The 19,324-nt window shown below is 39.7% G+C and overlaps 1 protein-coding gene across 3 annotated transcripts; it reads left to right on the top strand.

Annotated features, from left to right (window-relative positions):
- The first annotated feature begins 4,366 nt into the window (after window positions 1–4,366).
- On the top strand, window positions 4,367–19,067 carry ubn2b (ubinuclein 2b). 3 transcript variants are annotated; one of them, XM_052551006.1, is made up of 15 exons: window positions 4,367–4,906; window positions 5,897–6,013; window positions 6,205–6,306; window positions 6,601–6,732; window positions 7,532–7,629; window positions 8,287–8,755; window positions 10,518–10,588; window positions 10,673–10,909; window positions 11,315–11,425; window positions 12,689–12,832; window positions 12,907–12,957; window positions 13,668–14,814; window positions 15,747–15,942; window positions 18,338–18,406; window positions 18,530–19,067. In XM_052551006.1, exons 1-15 carry the CDS (start codon window positions 4,634–4,636, stop codon window positions 18,571–18,573), a joined length of 3,261 nt encoding a protein of 1,086 aa, XP_052406966.1. In that variant the 5' UTR covers window positions 4,367–4,633; the 3' UTR covers window positions 18,574–19,067. The 3 variants fall into 3 exon arrangements, with proteins under 3 accessions (XP_052406966.1, XP_052406967.1, XP_052406968.1); XM_052551007.1 differs by having other exon boundaries at window positions 7,535–7,629; XM_052551008.1 differs by lacking the exon at window positions 18,338–18,406.
- The last annotated feature ends 257 nt before the right edge of the window (window positions 19,068–19,324 follow it).

Below are 19,324 nucleotides of genomic sequence, written 5' to 3' on the forward strand. Positions count from 1 at the left end.
CTAAAAAAAAAAAAAAGATAAAATAGCTAAATAGCCTATATAGTTTTTGCCATGGAGAACATGGAAATTTGTCTGCTATTGGTACAGACTAGTGAAATTGTGGTACTGTGAACAGTATTGTGGGAGCATCAGATTTCAGAATTGGGAATTTGAAACTGTGATTTTACATCTTAAATCATTAGTATTCCATTGTGAAATAAGAGAAGTCTGCTGGCAATTATATGAAAAATGCTAAATGTGTGTTTATGTGTATGTGTGTGTGTGTGTGTGTGTGTGTGTGTGTGTGTGTGTGTTGTGGAACAGTAGATGTACAATCGGAGCTACAGAAGTTTATCTGACAGATCATATATATATATATATATATATATATATATATATATATATATATATATATATATATATATATATATATATATATATATATATTTTTTTTTTTTTTTTTTTTTTTTTTTTTTTTTTTTTTTTTTTCAGCCAGGAAGTGATGCAGGTATTAAAAAGACAAAGAACAAAAGAAGAAGAGTCTGATCTGAACGAGGGTTTGAGCGAGACGCATGACAAAATGAAAGCTGAATGGAGGAGGAGGAGAAGATGTTAATTGGTCAACTGTTGATATAAATCAGGCTTGTGGAAAAGTGGAAAAGCAGAAAGCATGAAAGTAATCTCAAAAGAGAGATCAGCTCAAAGCAGTGATGAACTAAAGACATTGGGAGCTGCTGGAGGAGATGAGCAGATGTCTGGAGCAGGAAAAGAAGTATCTAAAGTATGTAGTCTTTAGAGGATTCTTGTTTTGCATCAGGAAGTCAACTTTCAGCTTTTAGCACAGATGTATCTCCTTCACCTGCTGAAGTAAATCTGATTGCTAATTCAAGCAACAGTGGAACCAAGAATGCTGCATTGATGAATGAAGATGAGGATACTTTAGTTAACTGTGAGCAGCAAACATATGTTGACTATGATCAGTGCTTAGCAGATGTGCATGATACAGAGAATGCAAGATGGAAAAATGGTCTTCGGTCAGCTTGTGGCATATCACAAAGAATGAAAGGAAACTTAGGAGAAGGATCAACTCAAAGCAATGCTGAACCACAACAAACTGAACAAACGAAAGAGACAGCTGGGCAGCAGTCAGTAGTAGTTTATGGTCCACCTAAATCCAAACGGATGGATAACGCAGGATCAGAAGGTCTAGTTCCAACCTCCGGTGAAAGAGATGAACCAGAAAAAGTTCCAAAGATGCAAACCAGAAGTCGGGCAAGAGAGATTTCAAACAAATCAAATTCTCAAACCGTCTACATTCGGATCCCATTCTCAGTGATGTCTGGCAATGAATCACCCTCTAGCATAGACACAGTAGTTCAAAATAAAAGCCCTACCTATAAACTAATAGACAGAGTTCCTTATCTTACTGAAATAAGGAAGAGAAAATCATATGCTATGTTATAAGAAAATCAAACTAAGAATGCTGCATGGGTGAAACCTTAAAGCAAGAGGTTGAGAGGCAAAACAATGACTTTAGTGTGGATCAGTCGATTCATCCATTCATGAACATGGAGAGACATGTACAGTTAAAACACAAGTCAGAATAAGCACACCATGTTCATAATGACTAGTGTGCTGACATGATCCGACATGTGTACAGTAACTGACAATATTAACATGATAGCACTGCAGCATCACATTGATTTTCCCTTATAGGTGTGTTAGGAAGAACTGACCATCACAACTGTGACTGACCCTGCAATTGTCTCTCTAGTGATACTAGTGGTTAAAACCATACCCCATATACTTTCAAGTTGAATACATTTCAAAACTGTTATATATTACTGTCTTCAAAGTAACCGACTGTAAATATCTTAATTTTTCACATGGATGCTTTTGAAAAATATTGGAGTTACTGTGCATGTCTACTGATTTTCTATTTGCTATTCAATCTAATAAATATATGAATAATATACATTCTTTTTTATAAATTGCATTCTTTTTAACTTTATATTCATCAAAGTATAAATAATATGGAGCAGCACAACTGTTTTCAGTATATTAGAATGATTTATGAATGATCATGTGAGTAAAAGTGAAAATTCAGCTTCGAGCAATGACATTTTACAATAGTGATAGTGAAGGTACATTCGGCCAAGTATGGTGACCCATACTCAGAATTCACGCTCTGCATTTAACCCATCCAAAGTACACACACACAAAGCAGTGAACACACACACACTGTGAACACACACCCGGAGCAGTGGGCAGCCATTTATGCTGCAGCACCAGGGGAACAGCTGGTGGTTCAGTGCCTTAATTGCTAAAGGACATCTCAGTTGTAATATTGCCAGCCTGAGACTCAAACCCACAACCCTATGGTTAGAGTCAAACATGTGTATCCATAATCTGGATAAATGTCTATTTTGCATAATATATTACATGGGCCTATGTATTATTTTTATCTTATTTTATTAATTTCATGGAACCTTATACTAATTCTACTTTGTCAACATTTGTTTTTGTTATATATTTCTTGTCTTCTTGGTGTGTGATAATGCTTTGTGCAATTTTGCATGCAAACAAAATCATGCTAATAAAGTATGTTACACTGGATTAAACTGAAATTGAAAATACATTTCACTTTTTCACCCAGTGAGTAAAAGCCAATTGCTGAACAAACTGAATAAATACCTCTGAGTAAATTATTCTTTCTCTTCAGATTTTAAACAAAACATTATTTTGTTAAGACCCATCAGTGCTTTCAATTACTGAGAACATGAACATGACACGTATGTTAGGATGTTGTTTGTTGACTTCAGTTCAGCATTTAACACCGTCATTCTCTCCAAGCTGACCACAAAACTTGAAAACCTGGACATTAACACCTCCCTCTGCAACTGGATTATGGACCTTCTGACCAACAGGCCTCAGCATGTTCGGTCAGGCCACACCCACTCCACCACCATCACACTTAATACTGGTGTACCACAGGGCTGTGTGCTGAGCCCATTCCTCTACTCCCTCTACACCCACGACTGCAAGCCTGTGCATGGATCCAACTCCATCATTAAGTTTGCAGACGACACCACGGTGATTGGCCTCATCACAGACAATGATGAGACTGCCTACAGGGAAGAGGTACAGCACCTGGCCACATGGTGCGCTGACAATAACCTGCTCCTTAACACCAATAAGACCAAGGAGTTCATTGTGGACTTTAGGAAGAAGAAAGGAAGCACGCATGACCCCATCCACATTAACGGGATGGTTGTTGAACGTGTCTCCAGCTTCAAGTTCCTGGGAACCACCATCTCGGAGGAACTGTCCTGGGCCACAAACACCTCCAGGCTGGTCAAGAAGGCTCACCAGCGCCTTTTCTTCCTCAGGACACTGAAGAAGAACCAGCTGTCTTCATCCATCCTGGTGAACTTCTACCGGTGTGCAATCGAGAGCATCCTGACCAGTTGCATCAGTCTGGTATGGTAACTGCTCAGCTGCTGAATGCAATTCACTGCAGAGGGTGGTGAAAACTGCCCAATTTTATTTATTTGTATATTTCACTTAAAGGTTAACTGATAATTTGTTCATTGCTATAAATGGATGGAAAAGTTTCTTGTTAATCCACAAAAAAAAAATGCATATAAAATTAGTATAGAAATCAGTCAAATGCATTGGTCAAAAAAGTGAAAATCCACTAATTTATTTTTAGAAATAATAAAAACACTTCGAAATTAATCTAACGTAATTATGACCAATGAATAAATTGTTCCAGGGAGTAGTGAAGACTTCAAGCAAATTTGAGAAAGGTTTTACAGATGTAAAATATAACTCCATAAAACTGTACATATGCGTGAATTAATACAAGATAATGAAACTTGTACGGTCTTGGTAAGGTATTTAATTATTATTTTTTTATAATGTTCATAGTGAAGGAAGACTTGCTCTTAATATTCATTGGTTGCCACCTACTGGAGCATTTATGTAACTTACAGAAAGTGTAACGTTATGCTACATTTAAGTTTCCAATATTAGATTACTTTAACAAACAGTATGACTCGACCACCAACACACAGAATAAACAGGAAAAAATAAAATCAAGTGTTGCAAGAATGATAATATATATATATATATATATATATATATATATATATATATTATTTATTTATTTTTTTTTTTTCAAGCCTTTGGTCAACTGAATCAAATGATTCGACTCACTGGGATGAATCGGTTCTGAATCTCCCGCGGTCGGCGTGCACAGAAGCGGCTCCGCCCTCTACCGCTGGAGTATTCGGAGTGGGCGAGTCTTTAGAGCTTTTTGAGACTTCTGATTGGCCAAGCTCCAGCCTCGCGTGCACTGCGCATGCTCAGTGACCCCACCGTTTCATCATGTATATTTACTGCTAGTGAAAATGGCCGCCACAAATGCAGCCCAGATTTCACACAGTGAGACAAAAAACACTCTTACGCTCGACTAAATGCAACGGATGCCACCTGTACGCTGCGAGGGAATCTTATACAACGTAAAACCTCGTTTCGCACCCGAGCCGTCGCTGAAGTAACTGTTTAACAGTGTAAGCGCTAATTTTAGCTCAAGCTAACAGTCCCGAGCGCGCGTGATCGAGCTCGAGCAGAACTGTAGAGAGTCGGTCCAATGGCGGATCCGAGGAAAGTCCCGTTCGTCACTCTCGCCTCGTTCAGCAGCACACCGGCGGCGCCAGAGTCAAAGAAGCGCCGACGCGAGGACGAAGACAACGAACCGAGTCCCGGTGTCACCGGCGGCGGGGGGCCCTTCGGTACCGGGAAACCGGCATCTGACCCCGGCGAACCCAAACCCACCGTCCGCCTGAACCTGAGCCTGTCAGAACCGAGCGAGCAGAGATCCGCCGAGTTCAACTACAGCGAGCTGGTCCAGTCCGACCTGCAGGTGAGAGCACGAGACAGATCCGCTCAGAAAACCGTTACGAGTTCAAACCAAAGAACGTTACATTGTGTGATACATAAGATGAAACTTTGAAAACTCCAATACTTTATAACGACAGGCGTACCACATACTGATCTACGTGTAAAGTGTTTGTTAATCATCTGAGCTGGAAACGGATTTTTTGTTATGTTTTTTTTTTCACTGAACCTGTCATGAATGTAGAAGCCTTCAGATCTGTTTTGAATGATGTTGTAGTAAAAGATCTGGGTTGGGGAAGGTTGTAAATTCAAACAGGTTTTCTGATGCTTTTCTTTACAAATCTCTCTTCATTTTTATAACAAAAACATCAGTTATTTAGCCATATATATATATATATATATATATATATATATATATATATATATATATATATGTATAGATCAGGTGGCATTTGGTTATTGACATCAGCCTGACAGATCTGGTGTTTTTGTTTTTCTAAATGTAAATGTAGCGGCAGCTCGGTTTTTGCCATGTATTGTTTTAGATGTGTGTTATTTCATTGTTGCATTCAACAGGGCAGTTACCTTCAGAAAGCGACACTTAAGTAATAATTATCTATGTAATTCTGATTTTAAAAAAGTGCACTGTAAAATCTATGCGAACATTGCACTTGATTTCTGAAATTTGTACATTAAACACTCAATTTAAAACCATTGCAAAAGTACAAACTATATTGCACATTGATGAGCGTTAAGCTGAATTTTATTTGACGTGAATAAACAAAACTGCATAAGGTTATCAATCCTCATTTGGGACTGTAAGTGACTATCTTTATTTGGGACTGTATGTGACTGTATCTCTTTGGGACTGTAAGTGACTATCTTTATTTGGGACTGTATCTTGTTGGGACTGTGTGTGACTGTATCTTTATTTGGGACTGTAAGTGACTATCTTTATTCGGAGCTGTAAGTGAGTGTGTTGGATCTCTCTGACTGGTTTCTGTCGCTCCTAAAGGTGAGGAAGGTTCCTCAGGGTCTCACTCCAGCTCTGGACCCCAGCGACCCATTCGCAGATGAAGACAAAGAGCGGCAAGAAGTCGAGGCTCTCGCCAGGAAATTTGAGAGCAAATACGTGCGTAATCTTTTATTGTTTAATACGATTTGTAAATCTTTATTTGATCTTATCTGTCGTGTGAATGCACATCCCTGCCTGTGTTTTTATTCCCAAAGAAAACTCTTAATCCTCATCATGAAGTGTTGAAGATTATTATAATGTGTCATGTTTATAGACGTAACATTGAGGTTAGCGTGTTGTTATCTCAGGGATGCACTGTTAAGAAGAAGCGACGAGACCGGGTGCAGGATCTCATCGACATCGGTTATGGCTACGATGAAACCGATCCGTTTATCGACAACTCTGAGGCTGTGAGTATGAGAGAGAGATCCTCGGAGAAATACACTGCTGATCTCCACACGAGAGGAGAAAAGAGTCAATTCAGACGCAGCTGTAGATTCGCTTTGTGCTTGAGAAAATGTTAAAATATCTATTAAAGTGTTTTTCTAATAAATGTATGTCTCTGCACAGTGATGCACATTTAATGTTCAGTTATGCACTGTGTTTCTTTCCTATAGCAAGCATGATTTCTCTATAAGATTGGACTTGAGTTTTCTCTGAGTGTGTTTGAGCTAGACGTCCTCTTGTCTGTTGTGTGTGTGCAGTACGACGAGCTGGTTCCTGCGTCTCTCAACACTAAACTGGGCGGCTTCTACATCAACACGGGCACGCTGCAGTTCAGAGCCGCATCTGAATCAGAGGGAGAGGACGGAGGAAAAGACACCAACCACTGCAAGGTGTGCATCCTCATCCTCACTGTTACAGCAGTGAACACATGAAATCATCACTGCTCATTCATTAATATAGAAATCTAACTGCACTGTGACCTAGTGCGATTATTAAACCAACAAATAGTTAAGTAAACATACAGTCTGTATGCATTGTTTCCACACACTCGGCTTCACTAAGGGCCTTTTAGCTTTAATATCCAAGCAACAGCAGCTGAACTCATTTTTTGTGGACGTCTAATGTCTTTTTTGCCAGTCTGCTTTTATGCAATAATCACAATAATAATAAAAAAAAAAAAGTAACATCAATATTTCATTTTAATTGGTTCAGTATCAGTAATTGACACTTTTTTATTTACTAGTTTTAGACATTATTGGATCTCTATCAGCTGGTATTGGATATTTAATAGTTTCAACCCATTTTAAGATTCATCTAGCACTAATTTAATTGGAGAAGGATTGATAATGGCAAAGGTTTACCCTTGAAATGACATTAAAGTGTGCATTTTATAATAGTTTTTACTAGATTTAATAGTTTTTAATCAAGTAGTTTACCAAAGTAGTTTGGATTTGTAATGTTTATCTATTGACTTTTTTTTAAATCAACCATAAGTTACTTTTTTTTACTCATTTCACAGTTCAAACTGTAGTTTTAGTCGTAGTAATCACTATATGTGATGTTTGAGCAAATCATGCAGTGGTTATTCTTGTTCAGGAGTGTCTGTGGTGATAACTGTGCTGATCTCTGTCTGATCTGAGTCTGTGATGTTGGATTGACTGAGATGATGTTCTTGGCTCTGACTAACAGAAGGATGGAGAGGAGCGGGTGATAAAGAGAAGGAAGAAGAAGCAGGATGGCAGCCTGGAGGAGAAGAAACCCAGGAAATTCAAAGTACCCAAACCAGGGTGAGTTCAGACCCGCTTTGTGTTTGACTGTGCTGCTCCGAGTCGATTCTTCTAGCACTAGAGAGTTTGTTGTTGATCATTACGCTGCATCTCGCTGGTTTTATAAAGATGCTCTGACAAATCAAACCAGGGAAAACTCAACTTTTAAAAACAGTTTCTAGACCCTGACGCCTTTTTATATGTTGTAGCATTGTATTGTTTGACTAAAATCATTATATGAACCGGTCTATTTCAATTATTGTTAAAGAATATTATAATAATATTAATGTCAACAATACAAGTGTACAATTTCAATACTTATATTTATAGCTATTGTAATTTCTTAATGTTCATATAATCAGACTTCAGATAATCCCAGTTTCAGTTTCATTCCTGTTAATCGTGCAGTGCTTCTATGTGAACTGAGCATAATTTATGACCACTAGATACTTCACCAAGACCAACTCTTTTGTGTGTAAACACTTGAAAATAAAGCTCTTTCTGATTATTCTCAATGTTGAGAACAGTTGCTGCTTCATGTTTTAGTGGAAACTGTGGAGCATTTGATTTTTCAGGATTCTTTGAATAGAAAGTTCAAGCTAACAGCATTTATTTAAAACTGAAATCTTTGAGTGTTGAGTGTCTGTGTTTTTACCCTTCTGTGTCTGTGTGTGCTAGTGTTTCGGCTCTGAACCGGCCGGAGAAGAAGAAGAGGAAGAAGCTGATGAAGGACTCTCTGTCTCTGGCCGCTATGATCCGCCGCTTCAACCGTGAGAAAGAGGAGATCCGGAAGAAGAACCCGGCGTCTGCGGTCAAACTCGTCCGCGCTCCGATGAACACCGCTGCTGCCGCGGTCACCCCTGGCAGTGACCTGACCATGGCCGACCTGACCTCTGACCCGGTGATGTCACTGCTGGGCGGATCCACCGAGAACGACATGCTGCAGGAGCTGATGGGCGACCTGGACTTCGGTCTGCTGGACTCTCCCGGGCCGTCCAGTCCGGGGCAGAGTGAGAACGGCTCCGCGGCGGGACAGAAGGCCGGATCGGCGGGGCGAGTCCAGAAGACGGGGCTGATGCCGCCCCCTCCACCTCTTCCCAGCAGCCTTCCTGCTCCGCTGCTCAAACGCATCGAGGACCTGCGCGTGGTGAGTGCTCTCCTCTACATACACATCACAGAGCTGTGTTAGCTCTGGCTAAACTGATTCATGAGCCGCGCTTATTACGCTTTCAGAGACGCGAGCGTAACGGAGCCGAGGGCTTTTGACATGCAGTGTGAAAAGCTGAACAGTTTTTATCCGTCTGCATGTTAATATAGTTTAATAGTAATACAGCCACTAAAGCAGCACTTGTGTGCAACAATATACTTCAAGATAATTACGGTCTGACTTCAGACTAGAGCTGTGCGATTTGGGAGAGAAATCAAACTTTGATTTTTCTGGTAAAAAATAAATTGTGCCTTTTTTGTATTTCTGCAAAAATGTTGTGATTTATATATAAAAAAATATTTATTAATATACGATATTAAATGTTGTTTAAATTTAAAGTGTTAAATTATAATACTAAATTATTACAGTAATTTTGAATTATTTTTTAGTGATTATTGTAATTTTTTATAGTTTGTTCCTGTATTTAAATGTTATAATAATATGAATTTTCAGGCTTTATTGTATTATTATTATTATTATTATTATTAAAATATTAAGCAAATGAAAAAAACTATTTATTTTAAGAATAACACATAGTAAAATAAAAATAGTATTAATAATTGGAAAAAATATATTATTCTTTGTCTTGCCTTTCTTTCTTTGTGCTTTTTTGTATGGGTGCACAATTAATGTTTGATTTATATATCAATATGACTATAAATTAATTAAAATATTATATATATATATATATATATATATATATGAGTATCTAATTATTGTTAAAAATAGTATGCAAATAAAATAGAGTATTTCAGGTCACATGGTATTTTTGTGTGCTAATATTATGTTGGAGTCCCCTACAACAGGTTGAAATGCGTCTGAGGTCAGAAAACATGGTAATTTTCTTAGGATATACATTTAATATTAGAGTCATTTGCCAGTGTTTCCAAAATGCTTCGTTCCCAGTGAGTTCGAAGCAAACTCCTCCTCTCCATTATGCAAAAAACCCATTGACTTTTTTATTAACAACTTTGCAGATTGTTTTCATTTAAGGATAGCTATATTATAAACTGCAAAAGAGATATTTTTCAAAAGCCCATAAGAACTGCTCTTTAAGAATTATATAATAGCAAATACTAATACTAGTATTTATCCCAATTCTTTCACTTTTCAATATATTCTGTTAGTTTAATTAAATTACAGTCTTTGTGATGTGATAATCAAATTGTGCCACATAGCAATTTCAGATTTATTAACAGCGTTACTGTTGATTGTCTGGTTTTGATTATTTACGTTTTTAGAGTGATTTTCAGTATTTTATTTAAAAAAAAAAAAGTTTTCTCCTGCATTGCACAACTCAGCTGATCAATAATGACTGTGATCTTCAGTAATTTTATGAATGTATAGTGTGTGTGTGTGTTTGTGTGTGGTCTTGTCTTTCCAGGCAGATTGTGAAGGAGAGAGAGGAGGAGACGAGGTAGAGAGAGGTGTAGGAGGAGCAGACCATCATGATAGAGAGAAAATAGACAGAAACCAGTCAGAGCAGGAGGAGGGAGAGGTTAGAAAGATGGAGAACAGGGTCAAATAGTGTCAGCCAATCAGAAGATGCTGTTCAATTACTACACAACTAAATACAGTGTGTGACTTCAGCAGGGAGGTTTGAACAATATACATGTTCTCAAACACGATGCAAACAGCCGTGATATCTGCTTTAGAGTTAAACCACATCTGAGCTGGTATTAAACGCTTGTTTTCATCCCAGGCGTCTCGTCAGTTCGACATGGAGGGCAGGAAGAAGTTTTTCACACTGGACATGAACAACATCCTGCTGGAGTGAGTTAATTCGGCTGTTGTTTGTGTCTCCGAGTCTCTCTCTGTCTCCGGTGTTCATGAGTCTCTCTCTCTGTGTATCTGTAGCATCGAGCTGCAGGTGCAGGAGCAGCCCGTGTCTGTGCGCACCGCCGTCTACTCTCATCTGGAGGCCTTCGTGCCGTGTAATAAAGAGGCTCTGCTGAAGCGGCTGAAGAAGCTGAGTCTGAACATCCAGGACGACCGTCTGCGGACGCCGCTGCACAAGCTCAAGCTGGCCGTCTGCAGCGTCATGCCCGAGCAGATCGCCCGATACAACATGGACTGCATGGCCAAAGTCGCCAAGTGAGAGCCTGATCCCACTTCAAATAAACACATTTCAGGATTGAGGGGGTTTGGAGAGCTCAGGGGTTTAGGGATCACGCTCTTTTTATTTTTATTTTTTTTATAAATAAAATGTTTTAAATATTTTAGAGCTTGGTGTAACTAGAAAGAAAAATTATTAAAAAAAAACTGATCAATGAAATATAGAAATTTAAATGAATCAATTATAAGCATGCCCACTTGGCTATACGTTTTTATACATTTTCATGACTTTTCCAGGTCTAGAAATCTTATTTTTTTTAAACAAGGCTTTCCTCATATATGCTAGTTTTCCAAGAGCGTGGAAATCCTATTTTCTTCAAAGACAAAAAACAATTGAAGTGTTCAGTCTCTTGATGTTTGGTTGTTTGAACGCTTGTTTGGCAGGCAGCAGACGGAGGACGGCGACAGAAACGGCTCGGAGGACGAGGATGATGAGAAGCCAGGAAAAAGAGTCATGGGCCCCAGGAAGAAATTTGTTTGGGACGACAAACTCAGGTGAGACTCAGAGATAACACACAGATCAGGAAGAGTCAGGAACGTGAGAAACCAGCTGCTCAACGACTCTCAACCTGTTTCACTACAAGACTGTTTCAAAGACTTTGTGATCTTCGCACTCAGTGAACAGCAATATATGAATGTGATTGGATCAAATTATTAAAACTAATACAATTCTGTAATTCCAATAGTTTCAAGAATTATATGTTCTTCAGGATTCATACCAGGGTTATTATTAGGGATGCACGATAATATCGGCACAACATCGGTATCGGCCGATAAAAGATTAAAATGACCATCATCGGCCGATATGAATATTTTTGCCGATGAGCCAAACCGATAGGGGGGCGTGTGCACGCGCAACGACCATTAACGTAGCTTGAGCGCAAAAAACTTAAACTTACAACATGTCAGGTGTGTGGAGGCATTTCGACAGATAACAAAGTTGCTATTTGCAATATTTGTAAAGCACAAGTGATGCGAGGAGGCGTAAAACAACAGCCTTTCAACACTACAAATATGATTACACATCTTAAGAGCCGTCATCCTGAGCAGCACCAAGACCCGTTTTTCAGGTGTGAATGTCTGTCTACATTTGTAAAATAATACATTTATGGTAGAATCAGTACAGAAGAGGATACATGGATTTCTCTTCAGTAAAATTATAGTTTAAATATATCGGCAAACAAATTGGTATATATATCGGTATTGGCATCGGCCAAAATTATTTTGAAAATATCGGCATATCGAATATCGGCCAAAATCCAATATCGTGCATCCCTAGTTATTATTCATAACTAGAACAAAAACTTTTTGCATTTTCAACAGTTTTCATTCTAACTTCAAAATAAAGTACAAAAACTGAGAAAAAAAAAATCTAAATAGTATTAGTATAAATTAATAAAATGTAATATACAATGTTAATAATAATAATAATAAATACCATAATATATAAATAATAATAGTTGAATATACTTTCACAATTTAGTGTCGTTTTAGTTTTATTAAATTATTTTAATAATTTTGAATTATTGTTATTATTATTATTAACTTAATAAACCTAGGTTTTTTTTTTTTTATTATTATTTTTTTTTTTTACAATTTCCCAAAAATTTAGCAGATTGCAGAAATCTATAAATTGCTCTTAAATGTCCCTCATATGTGCAGGTTTGTGACAGTTAAATAAAAGACTGGCATGTTGTTGATAAAGCTGGTCTTGTGTTCTTGTGTTCATGTGAGATGTGTCTGTGTTTGTTTGCGCAGGACTCTGCTGTGTAATCTGGTTCAGGTGAAGCTGGGCTGTTATGAGCTGGAGGGTCAGAGTTCACTCTCCCCTGAAGATTACCTGAAGGTCTTCATGGAGACGGAGGTCAAACCGCTCTGGCCCAAAGGATGGATGCAGGCCAGGTGTGTGTCTGCTCTGCTGCTGGTGTCTGTGCTGGGAAACCATGTTTGACTCGCTCTTTCTCTCTGTTTCTCAGGATGTTGATCAAAGAGAGCCGTGTGGCTCACAGTCACCTCACAGGAAATACGTGAGTATTTTTCCCTTGCTCATTTGTAAACACAAACAAGTTGCTTTGGCCTATTTAAAGGGATCATTCACCCAAAAAAGAAAATGAACTGTTATTTTTCTCGCTCTCGTGGCTTTTTTCCTTCAGTAGAACACGTAAAGAAGATTTTAAGTTCAAACCGTGCTGCTTGGTGATTCATGCAATAGAAGTCGATGACTGCCGTTACTTTGAGAGTCAAAAAAGCATATACAGGCAACACTAAATTAATACCTTATGATTATTTTTTTTATCTCTTAAGAAGCAACACAATCAGTCTGTGCAAGAAACTGAACATTAAAATTAACGCCTCAACTTGTGACCCTGGAGCACAAAACCAGACACAAGTAGCACGGTTATATTTGTAGCATTTGCCAACAATACATTGTATGGGTCCAAATGATCCAGTAAATATCACGTTCTATGAAGGTATTTAGTAAATTTCCTACTGTAAATATATCAATGTAATTTCAGATTTTCAAATCTTGCCAAATATTGTCTGTTCATAATAAACCATCCATCGATGGAAGTAAATTAACAGCATAGTTTTCAGTGAACTAGCCCTTTTACTTTTTAATACTAGAGTACAATTTAAAGTTTACTTTTACTCAAGTTTGTTTTGGGGCAGATACTTTTTCTTGAGTATATTTTTTAGTACTCTTTTATGTGATGAAGCGGCACCTTTCTGTTTTCAGAGTGAAGAAGAGGATGTTACCAGCTCCGAAAGCGAAGCCCAAGCCTCAGGACAGCAGTGTGCTCCAGCGTCCGTCCGTCTCGGTGGACTCCGCTCCTCCTGCAGTCGTGCAGCGTCCAGTCGTGTCAGTAGACTCCGCTGCTCCTGCTCCCGCGCAGCTAGCCATGTCCCCGCCGGAGCCCATCTGTCTCTCAGACTCTCTGGACGAGGACCTGACCGCCCCGTCGCTGGACTCCATCTCTCATGCTCTGGCTATGCTGGGGAGCGTCGCCAAAGACCTGGCCCAGTCCCACAGCCCGCCGTCCGCCGAGCCGCCCAAACAGCCCCAGCTGCTGCTCGCGTCTCCAAACCTGGCCAAAAAGAGCGGGAGCACCCCGTCTCCTCCTGCTTCTGCTCCCAGTGTGCTCTCCTCGACGCCCGTGTCTTCAGTCGTTAAAAGTGTGGGCGTCCTGACGCCGGTTCAGAGACACTCTGTTATTCCCGCTCAGCGACCATCCTTGACTCCGGTCACCAAGATGGGCGGGTCTCAGGTGAAGCCCCGCCCTCCTCCGACAGCGTCGCCTCTTCACGCCCCTCAGAAGATTCTGGCAGGGAAAACAGTAGGCTCCATGCCGGCGGGCCTCATCAAATCCAGCAATACCAGCTCAGCGCGCGTGCTTCCTGTCGCTTCCTCACCCTCGCTGTTAAATGTCAAATCTGCGCAGCCTTTCCACGTGACGCCGCAAGCCAAAAACCACGAGTCGCCCAAACCGGGCTTCATCACGCACGTGCAGGCCACCCTCACCAAGTCACCTCACAACCCCAGCTCTAACATCATCAAGCTCACGCCCACCGCCTCGCCCGTCATCTCCAGAACACCCACACTACCCAGCATGCACCAGCACACCTCCAAGAGCCCGGTTTTCCACACGGGCTTCATTGCGGGTGGCTACAGAGCTCCCGTGGGGCAGAGGAGTTCATCTCAGGGCAACAGCATCTCTGGACTCACCACTACAACCGCTCCTGTCACCAAGCCACCGGCCACCAGCGCCTCACCGGTGACGGGGACAGCCAATCACAGTCAGCGACACAGACAAGTGGGCGGAGCCAATCAGGGAGTGAAGACAATCACATCTGTGTCTACAGCCACAGCGTCTCCACTCTCACAGGTCTGTCTGCTCGCGATTAAGACTTGTTATTCGCCTGTTATATTTTTAATTGATATTAAATCTTTAAAAAAAAGATTTATTATTTAGTTATTTCTATTTAGTACTTTCAAAATCAAGGACTATTTTTAGCACAAAATCTCTTCACCAAGAGCAATGTAAAAGTGTCTCTCTCTCAGGAAAGTTTACTAGCATAATTATAATATTACTTCTAGGAACATCGTAGTCCTTAAAAAAAAAAAAGAATAACTAAATTTAATACAAGAATTTTAAATCACCAATGTAATTATTCTTTTATATTTTTAAATGCACATTAAATAATAATTGTTATATTTATAGTTATATTTTTATATTTATATGTTTAGTTATATTTTGGTTTAATTGTTAAAATATTATTTAAAAAATATTTATATTTTTATCTTTTATTAATTAAGGTTAATTTGTGAAAATGTAAAAGAAATAATTTATTTTAATTAAAATTTGTTTTCTTGGGTAAATTTTAGTAGAATAAGTACTTTTGATATTTTCTAAATGTGTAATTTTTTTAAATGTTTTAATTTATTATATATAATTTATTCAGGCAGCTATTTACAGCAGTTTTTTCCCTTAAAGGAATAGAATTATTCCATTATTCGCCCTAGAATTATTTTTTAATTGCTAATTATTTATTTGATATGTAATTATTTATGCCACAGATTTTGGAACTAAGCTTAATTTAACTCAAAATATAAGCCACTACTCAAATGTTGTGTTTTTATGAGTTGTTTTATTAGTTGGCAGATTTGTTCAGAAATTTAATTTATACTCATAGGCATGTGTTGTTTTAACCCACGATGAGGTGTTTGTAAAGGTGTGCTGTAACAGTGGGATGATGATGATGCTGGTGATGATGATGCTGGTGACGATGATGGTGATGATGATGGTGTGTTTTGCAGGTGTCGTCCTCCAGCGCTCTGCTGGGTTCGGCCGGTCCGTCTCTGCCGCTGGGCTTCGGGATGCTGGGAGGTCTGGTCCCCGTCTCTCTCCCGTTCCAGTTTCCAAACCTGCTGAATCTCTCTTCCTCTGTGGTTTCCACGGCGACCACCGGTGCCTCCACCAATCCCAGCAGCTCAGGGTTCAACCTTTCCCAGAGTGAGTCGGTGTGACCAGTGAATATAGAGAAGTTCATTAATTATCATCATTACTAAAGTCTAAACACTACTAAACTAAAGTTTGGGAGCAGAACCATTTTTAATGCTTTTATACAGGAGTTTCTTCTGCTCAGCAAGGCTGCATTTATTTGATCAAAAAATACAGGAAAAAATAATAATGTGAAATATTATTACAATGTAAAATAATTTTTTTCTAATTTAATATACATTAAAATGTAATTTATTCCCATGATACAAAGCTGAATTTTCAGCATCATTACTCCAGTCTTCAGCGTCACATGAATAATTTCTGAAGGATCATGTGACGCTGAAGACTGAAGTAATGACTGATAGAAATTCAGCTTTGAATCACAGGAATAAAGGGGTATTAAAATAGAAATCATTTAATATTGTAAAAAAAAATGCCAGATTGTTTTTTTTCCTCTGTATTTTTGATCAAATAAATGCAGCCTTGATGAGCAGAAGACACTTCTTTAAAAACTTAGTCTTACTGATCCCAAACGTTTGTCTGGTAGTGTATTCATGTGTGTGTTTATTGAACAGTGAAGAATAAGCACTATAACTGTCTAACTATAAATCAGATTTTATTGGACTGATATCAGGCAACAGAAGTGTCACTAATTGACTTATTAAAAAATACTACCTAACAAATAACATCCTGAAATGCTTAAATATAATGGTTATATTGACAATTTCATTATATAAATTATTATTATAAAATTAATACATTTGCATTAGTGGTCTTTAAGTGACACATTTACGTGCACCTGTGCATTTAAAATGGATAAAATCTTCATAATTCAGACTTATTTTTAGGTTTTTCTTAGGTTGTCTATTAGACAGGCTCGTATGAGCCCTCTTTAGTTGATGTGTTGTGTGTGTGTTTTTGTGTGTACAGCTGCAGCAACTTAGTATTTACTTATTTAGTACATAATTTAGTATTTTATAATATTTAACGTATGTTTTAATGGGAAATAAATCATGTTGACTCATTTTGTTCAGCATTTCCATTTCTGCAAGTGATGCTGTTGTCATTGTTGAACTTAAAGGGGTCATGAGCTGCCTCATATTTTTATTTTGGACTGTTCTCGGAGGTCCACTTGAGATTGTTACATCAGAAACCATCATAATTAAGAAGTAATAGGCTATTTTTGTCTCCTGTTTTGGAGGATTGCAGAAAATCCACGTTCATTATCAGTGTGGATTTGCAGTGAGAATCAGTGGGCGGGGCAAAACAAGCGGTGACGTAGAATCGGTGGGTGGGGCTAAACAGGCGGTGAAGTAGAATCTGTGGGCGGGGCTAAACAGGCGGTGATGTAGAATCGGTGGGTGGGGTTAAACAGGCAGTGAATTAGAATCGGTGGGCGGGGCTAAAGAAGCGGTGACATAGAATCGGTGCGTGGGGTTAAACAGGCGGTGATGTAGAATCGGTGGGTGGGCCTAAACAGGCGGTGATGTAGAATCGGTGGGCGGGGCTAAACAGGCGGTGATGTAGAATCGGTGGGCGGGGCTAAAGAAGCGGTGACATAGAATCGGTGCGTGGGGTTAAACAGGCGGTGATGTAGAATCGGTGGGCGGGGCTAAACAGGCGGTGATGTAGAATCGGTGGGCGGGGCTAAAGAAGCGGTGACATAGAATCGGTGCGTGGGGTTAAACAGGCGGTGATGTAGAATCGGTGGGTGGGCCTAAACAGGCGGTGATGTAGAATCGGTGGGCGGGGCTAAACAGGCGGTGATGTAGAATCGGTGGGCGGGGCTAAAGAAGCGGTGACATAGAATCGGTGCGTGGGGTTAAACAGGCGGTGATGTAGAATCGGTGGGCGGGCCTAAACAGGCGGTGATGTAGAATCGGTGGGCGGGGCTAAACAGGCGGTGATGTAGAATCGGTGGGCGGGGCTAAAGAAGCGGTGACATAGAATCGGTGCGTGGGGTTAAACAGGCGGTGATGTAGAATCGGTGGGTGGGCCTAAACAGGTGGTGATGTAGAATCGGTGGGCGGGGCTAAACAGGCGGTGATGTAGAATCGGTGGGCAGGGCTAAACAAGGGGCGATGTAGAATCAGTGGGCGGGGCTACAGAAGCAATGTAGAGTTGGTGGGCAGGACTTCAGTATAAGCTGTTTTTAGACTGAGAAAGTTAAGAGTTCTGAAACGTACAGAATGTTTTTATAGCACAATGACCTCTTACATGTGAAAAGATGAGGGGGATTCTGGTTTCTCAGTTCATGACCTCTTTCAGACACATTAGATGTCGCAGCTGTGTGTGTGTTGTTCATCTGCTCTTCATCACGTGGCTCCTCATGAATCTGCTTCCTCTCATTGAATCTCTGTGTGTGTCTTGTGTGGGGTGTGTGTCTCTCTGTCCCGTCTCTCCTCAGATGTGTTAAAGGGTCTCATGTCAGGGGCTCAGGCCGCTCTGCCGCCACACTTACAGCTGGCTTTCTCAGGTAAACGCTGAGCGTGCCACGCTCCCGCTGCCTGCATGTGTGCGTTTGCTGCTGCTTCATCATCTTCAGTCGGGACGAGTCACAGTGCTTCTTTACTAACTCTCTCTCTCTCTGTGTGTGCAGATGTCAATCAAACGCAGGGAGATTTGCAGAGGAAGACCTTATGACATCACAGAACGTTGATCCAGAACTGACTCCGCCCACTTTTATGCATGTTTTGCTGGCCGTCCAATGAGACGGAGCTGTTTTATAGTCATTTGAATATTGATGCTGATGAGTAATGTTATCTGTTTGAATAATCCGTGGGTTGTACATATGTATCAATGTTTACACAGACAGACCTGATCACTGTGACGGGGAGGGAAACACAAGAGTGTGTGTGTGTGTGTGTGTGTGTGTGTGCGCATGTCGATTAGCCCGCAGCTTCTGTAAATGAGTTTTTTTCTAAATGTGTGGAGCGTATGAATCTTGATGAGTGAAGGTGTTCCTCCCTCTCTGGTGTGGGTCGGTGTCTCTGGTGCTGTTTACCAACGAAACGCCCTTTAAATTGTTCAAACCAAATGATGAAGGGCGGGACGGCGGCCATTGTAATATACTTGAAATTTCAGGACTTGCGTTTCAGGACACGAGCAAAATAAAAATGCAGAAGCCTTAGTCTAAACTCTCTCTGTGTCCGTGATGATTCTGGCGTTTGTTCTCAGTGATTTTTACTCCTAAATCATATTTTAAGAGTAAACATTTAATCTTTAAGAATCTTTGGTCTTGAAAACAAACTTTTCATAAATTCAATCTCTCTCTCTCCATATATTTTTAAATTCAAGTTTTGAAACATTTCTCCTGCTTTAAGGCTTTCTGAAGTACAGCCAAAGCTTGAAATGCGGCGAAAGATCAGATGTTGACTAATCAACTTTAACACAG

This window comes from Carassius gibelio, chromosome B3 (genome assembly GCF_023724105.1).
Source record: "Carassius gibelio isolate Cgi1373 ecotype wild population from Czech Republic chromosome B3, carGib1.2-hapl.c, whole genome shotgun sequence".
Taxonomy (NCBI): Eukaryota; Metazoa; Chordata; class Actinopteri; order Cypriniformes; family Cyprinidae; genus Carassius; species Carassius gibelio.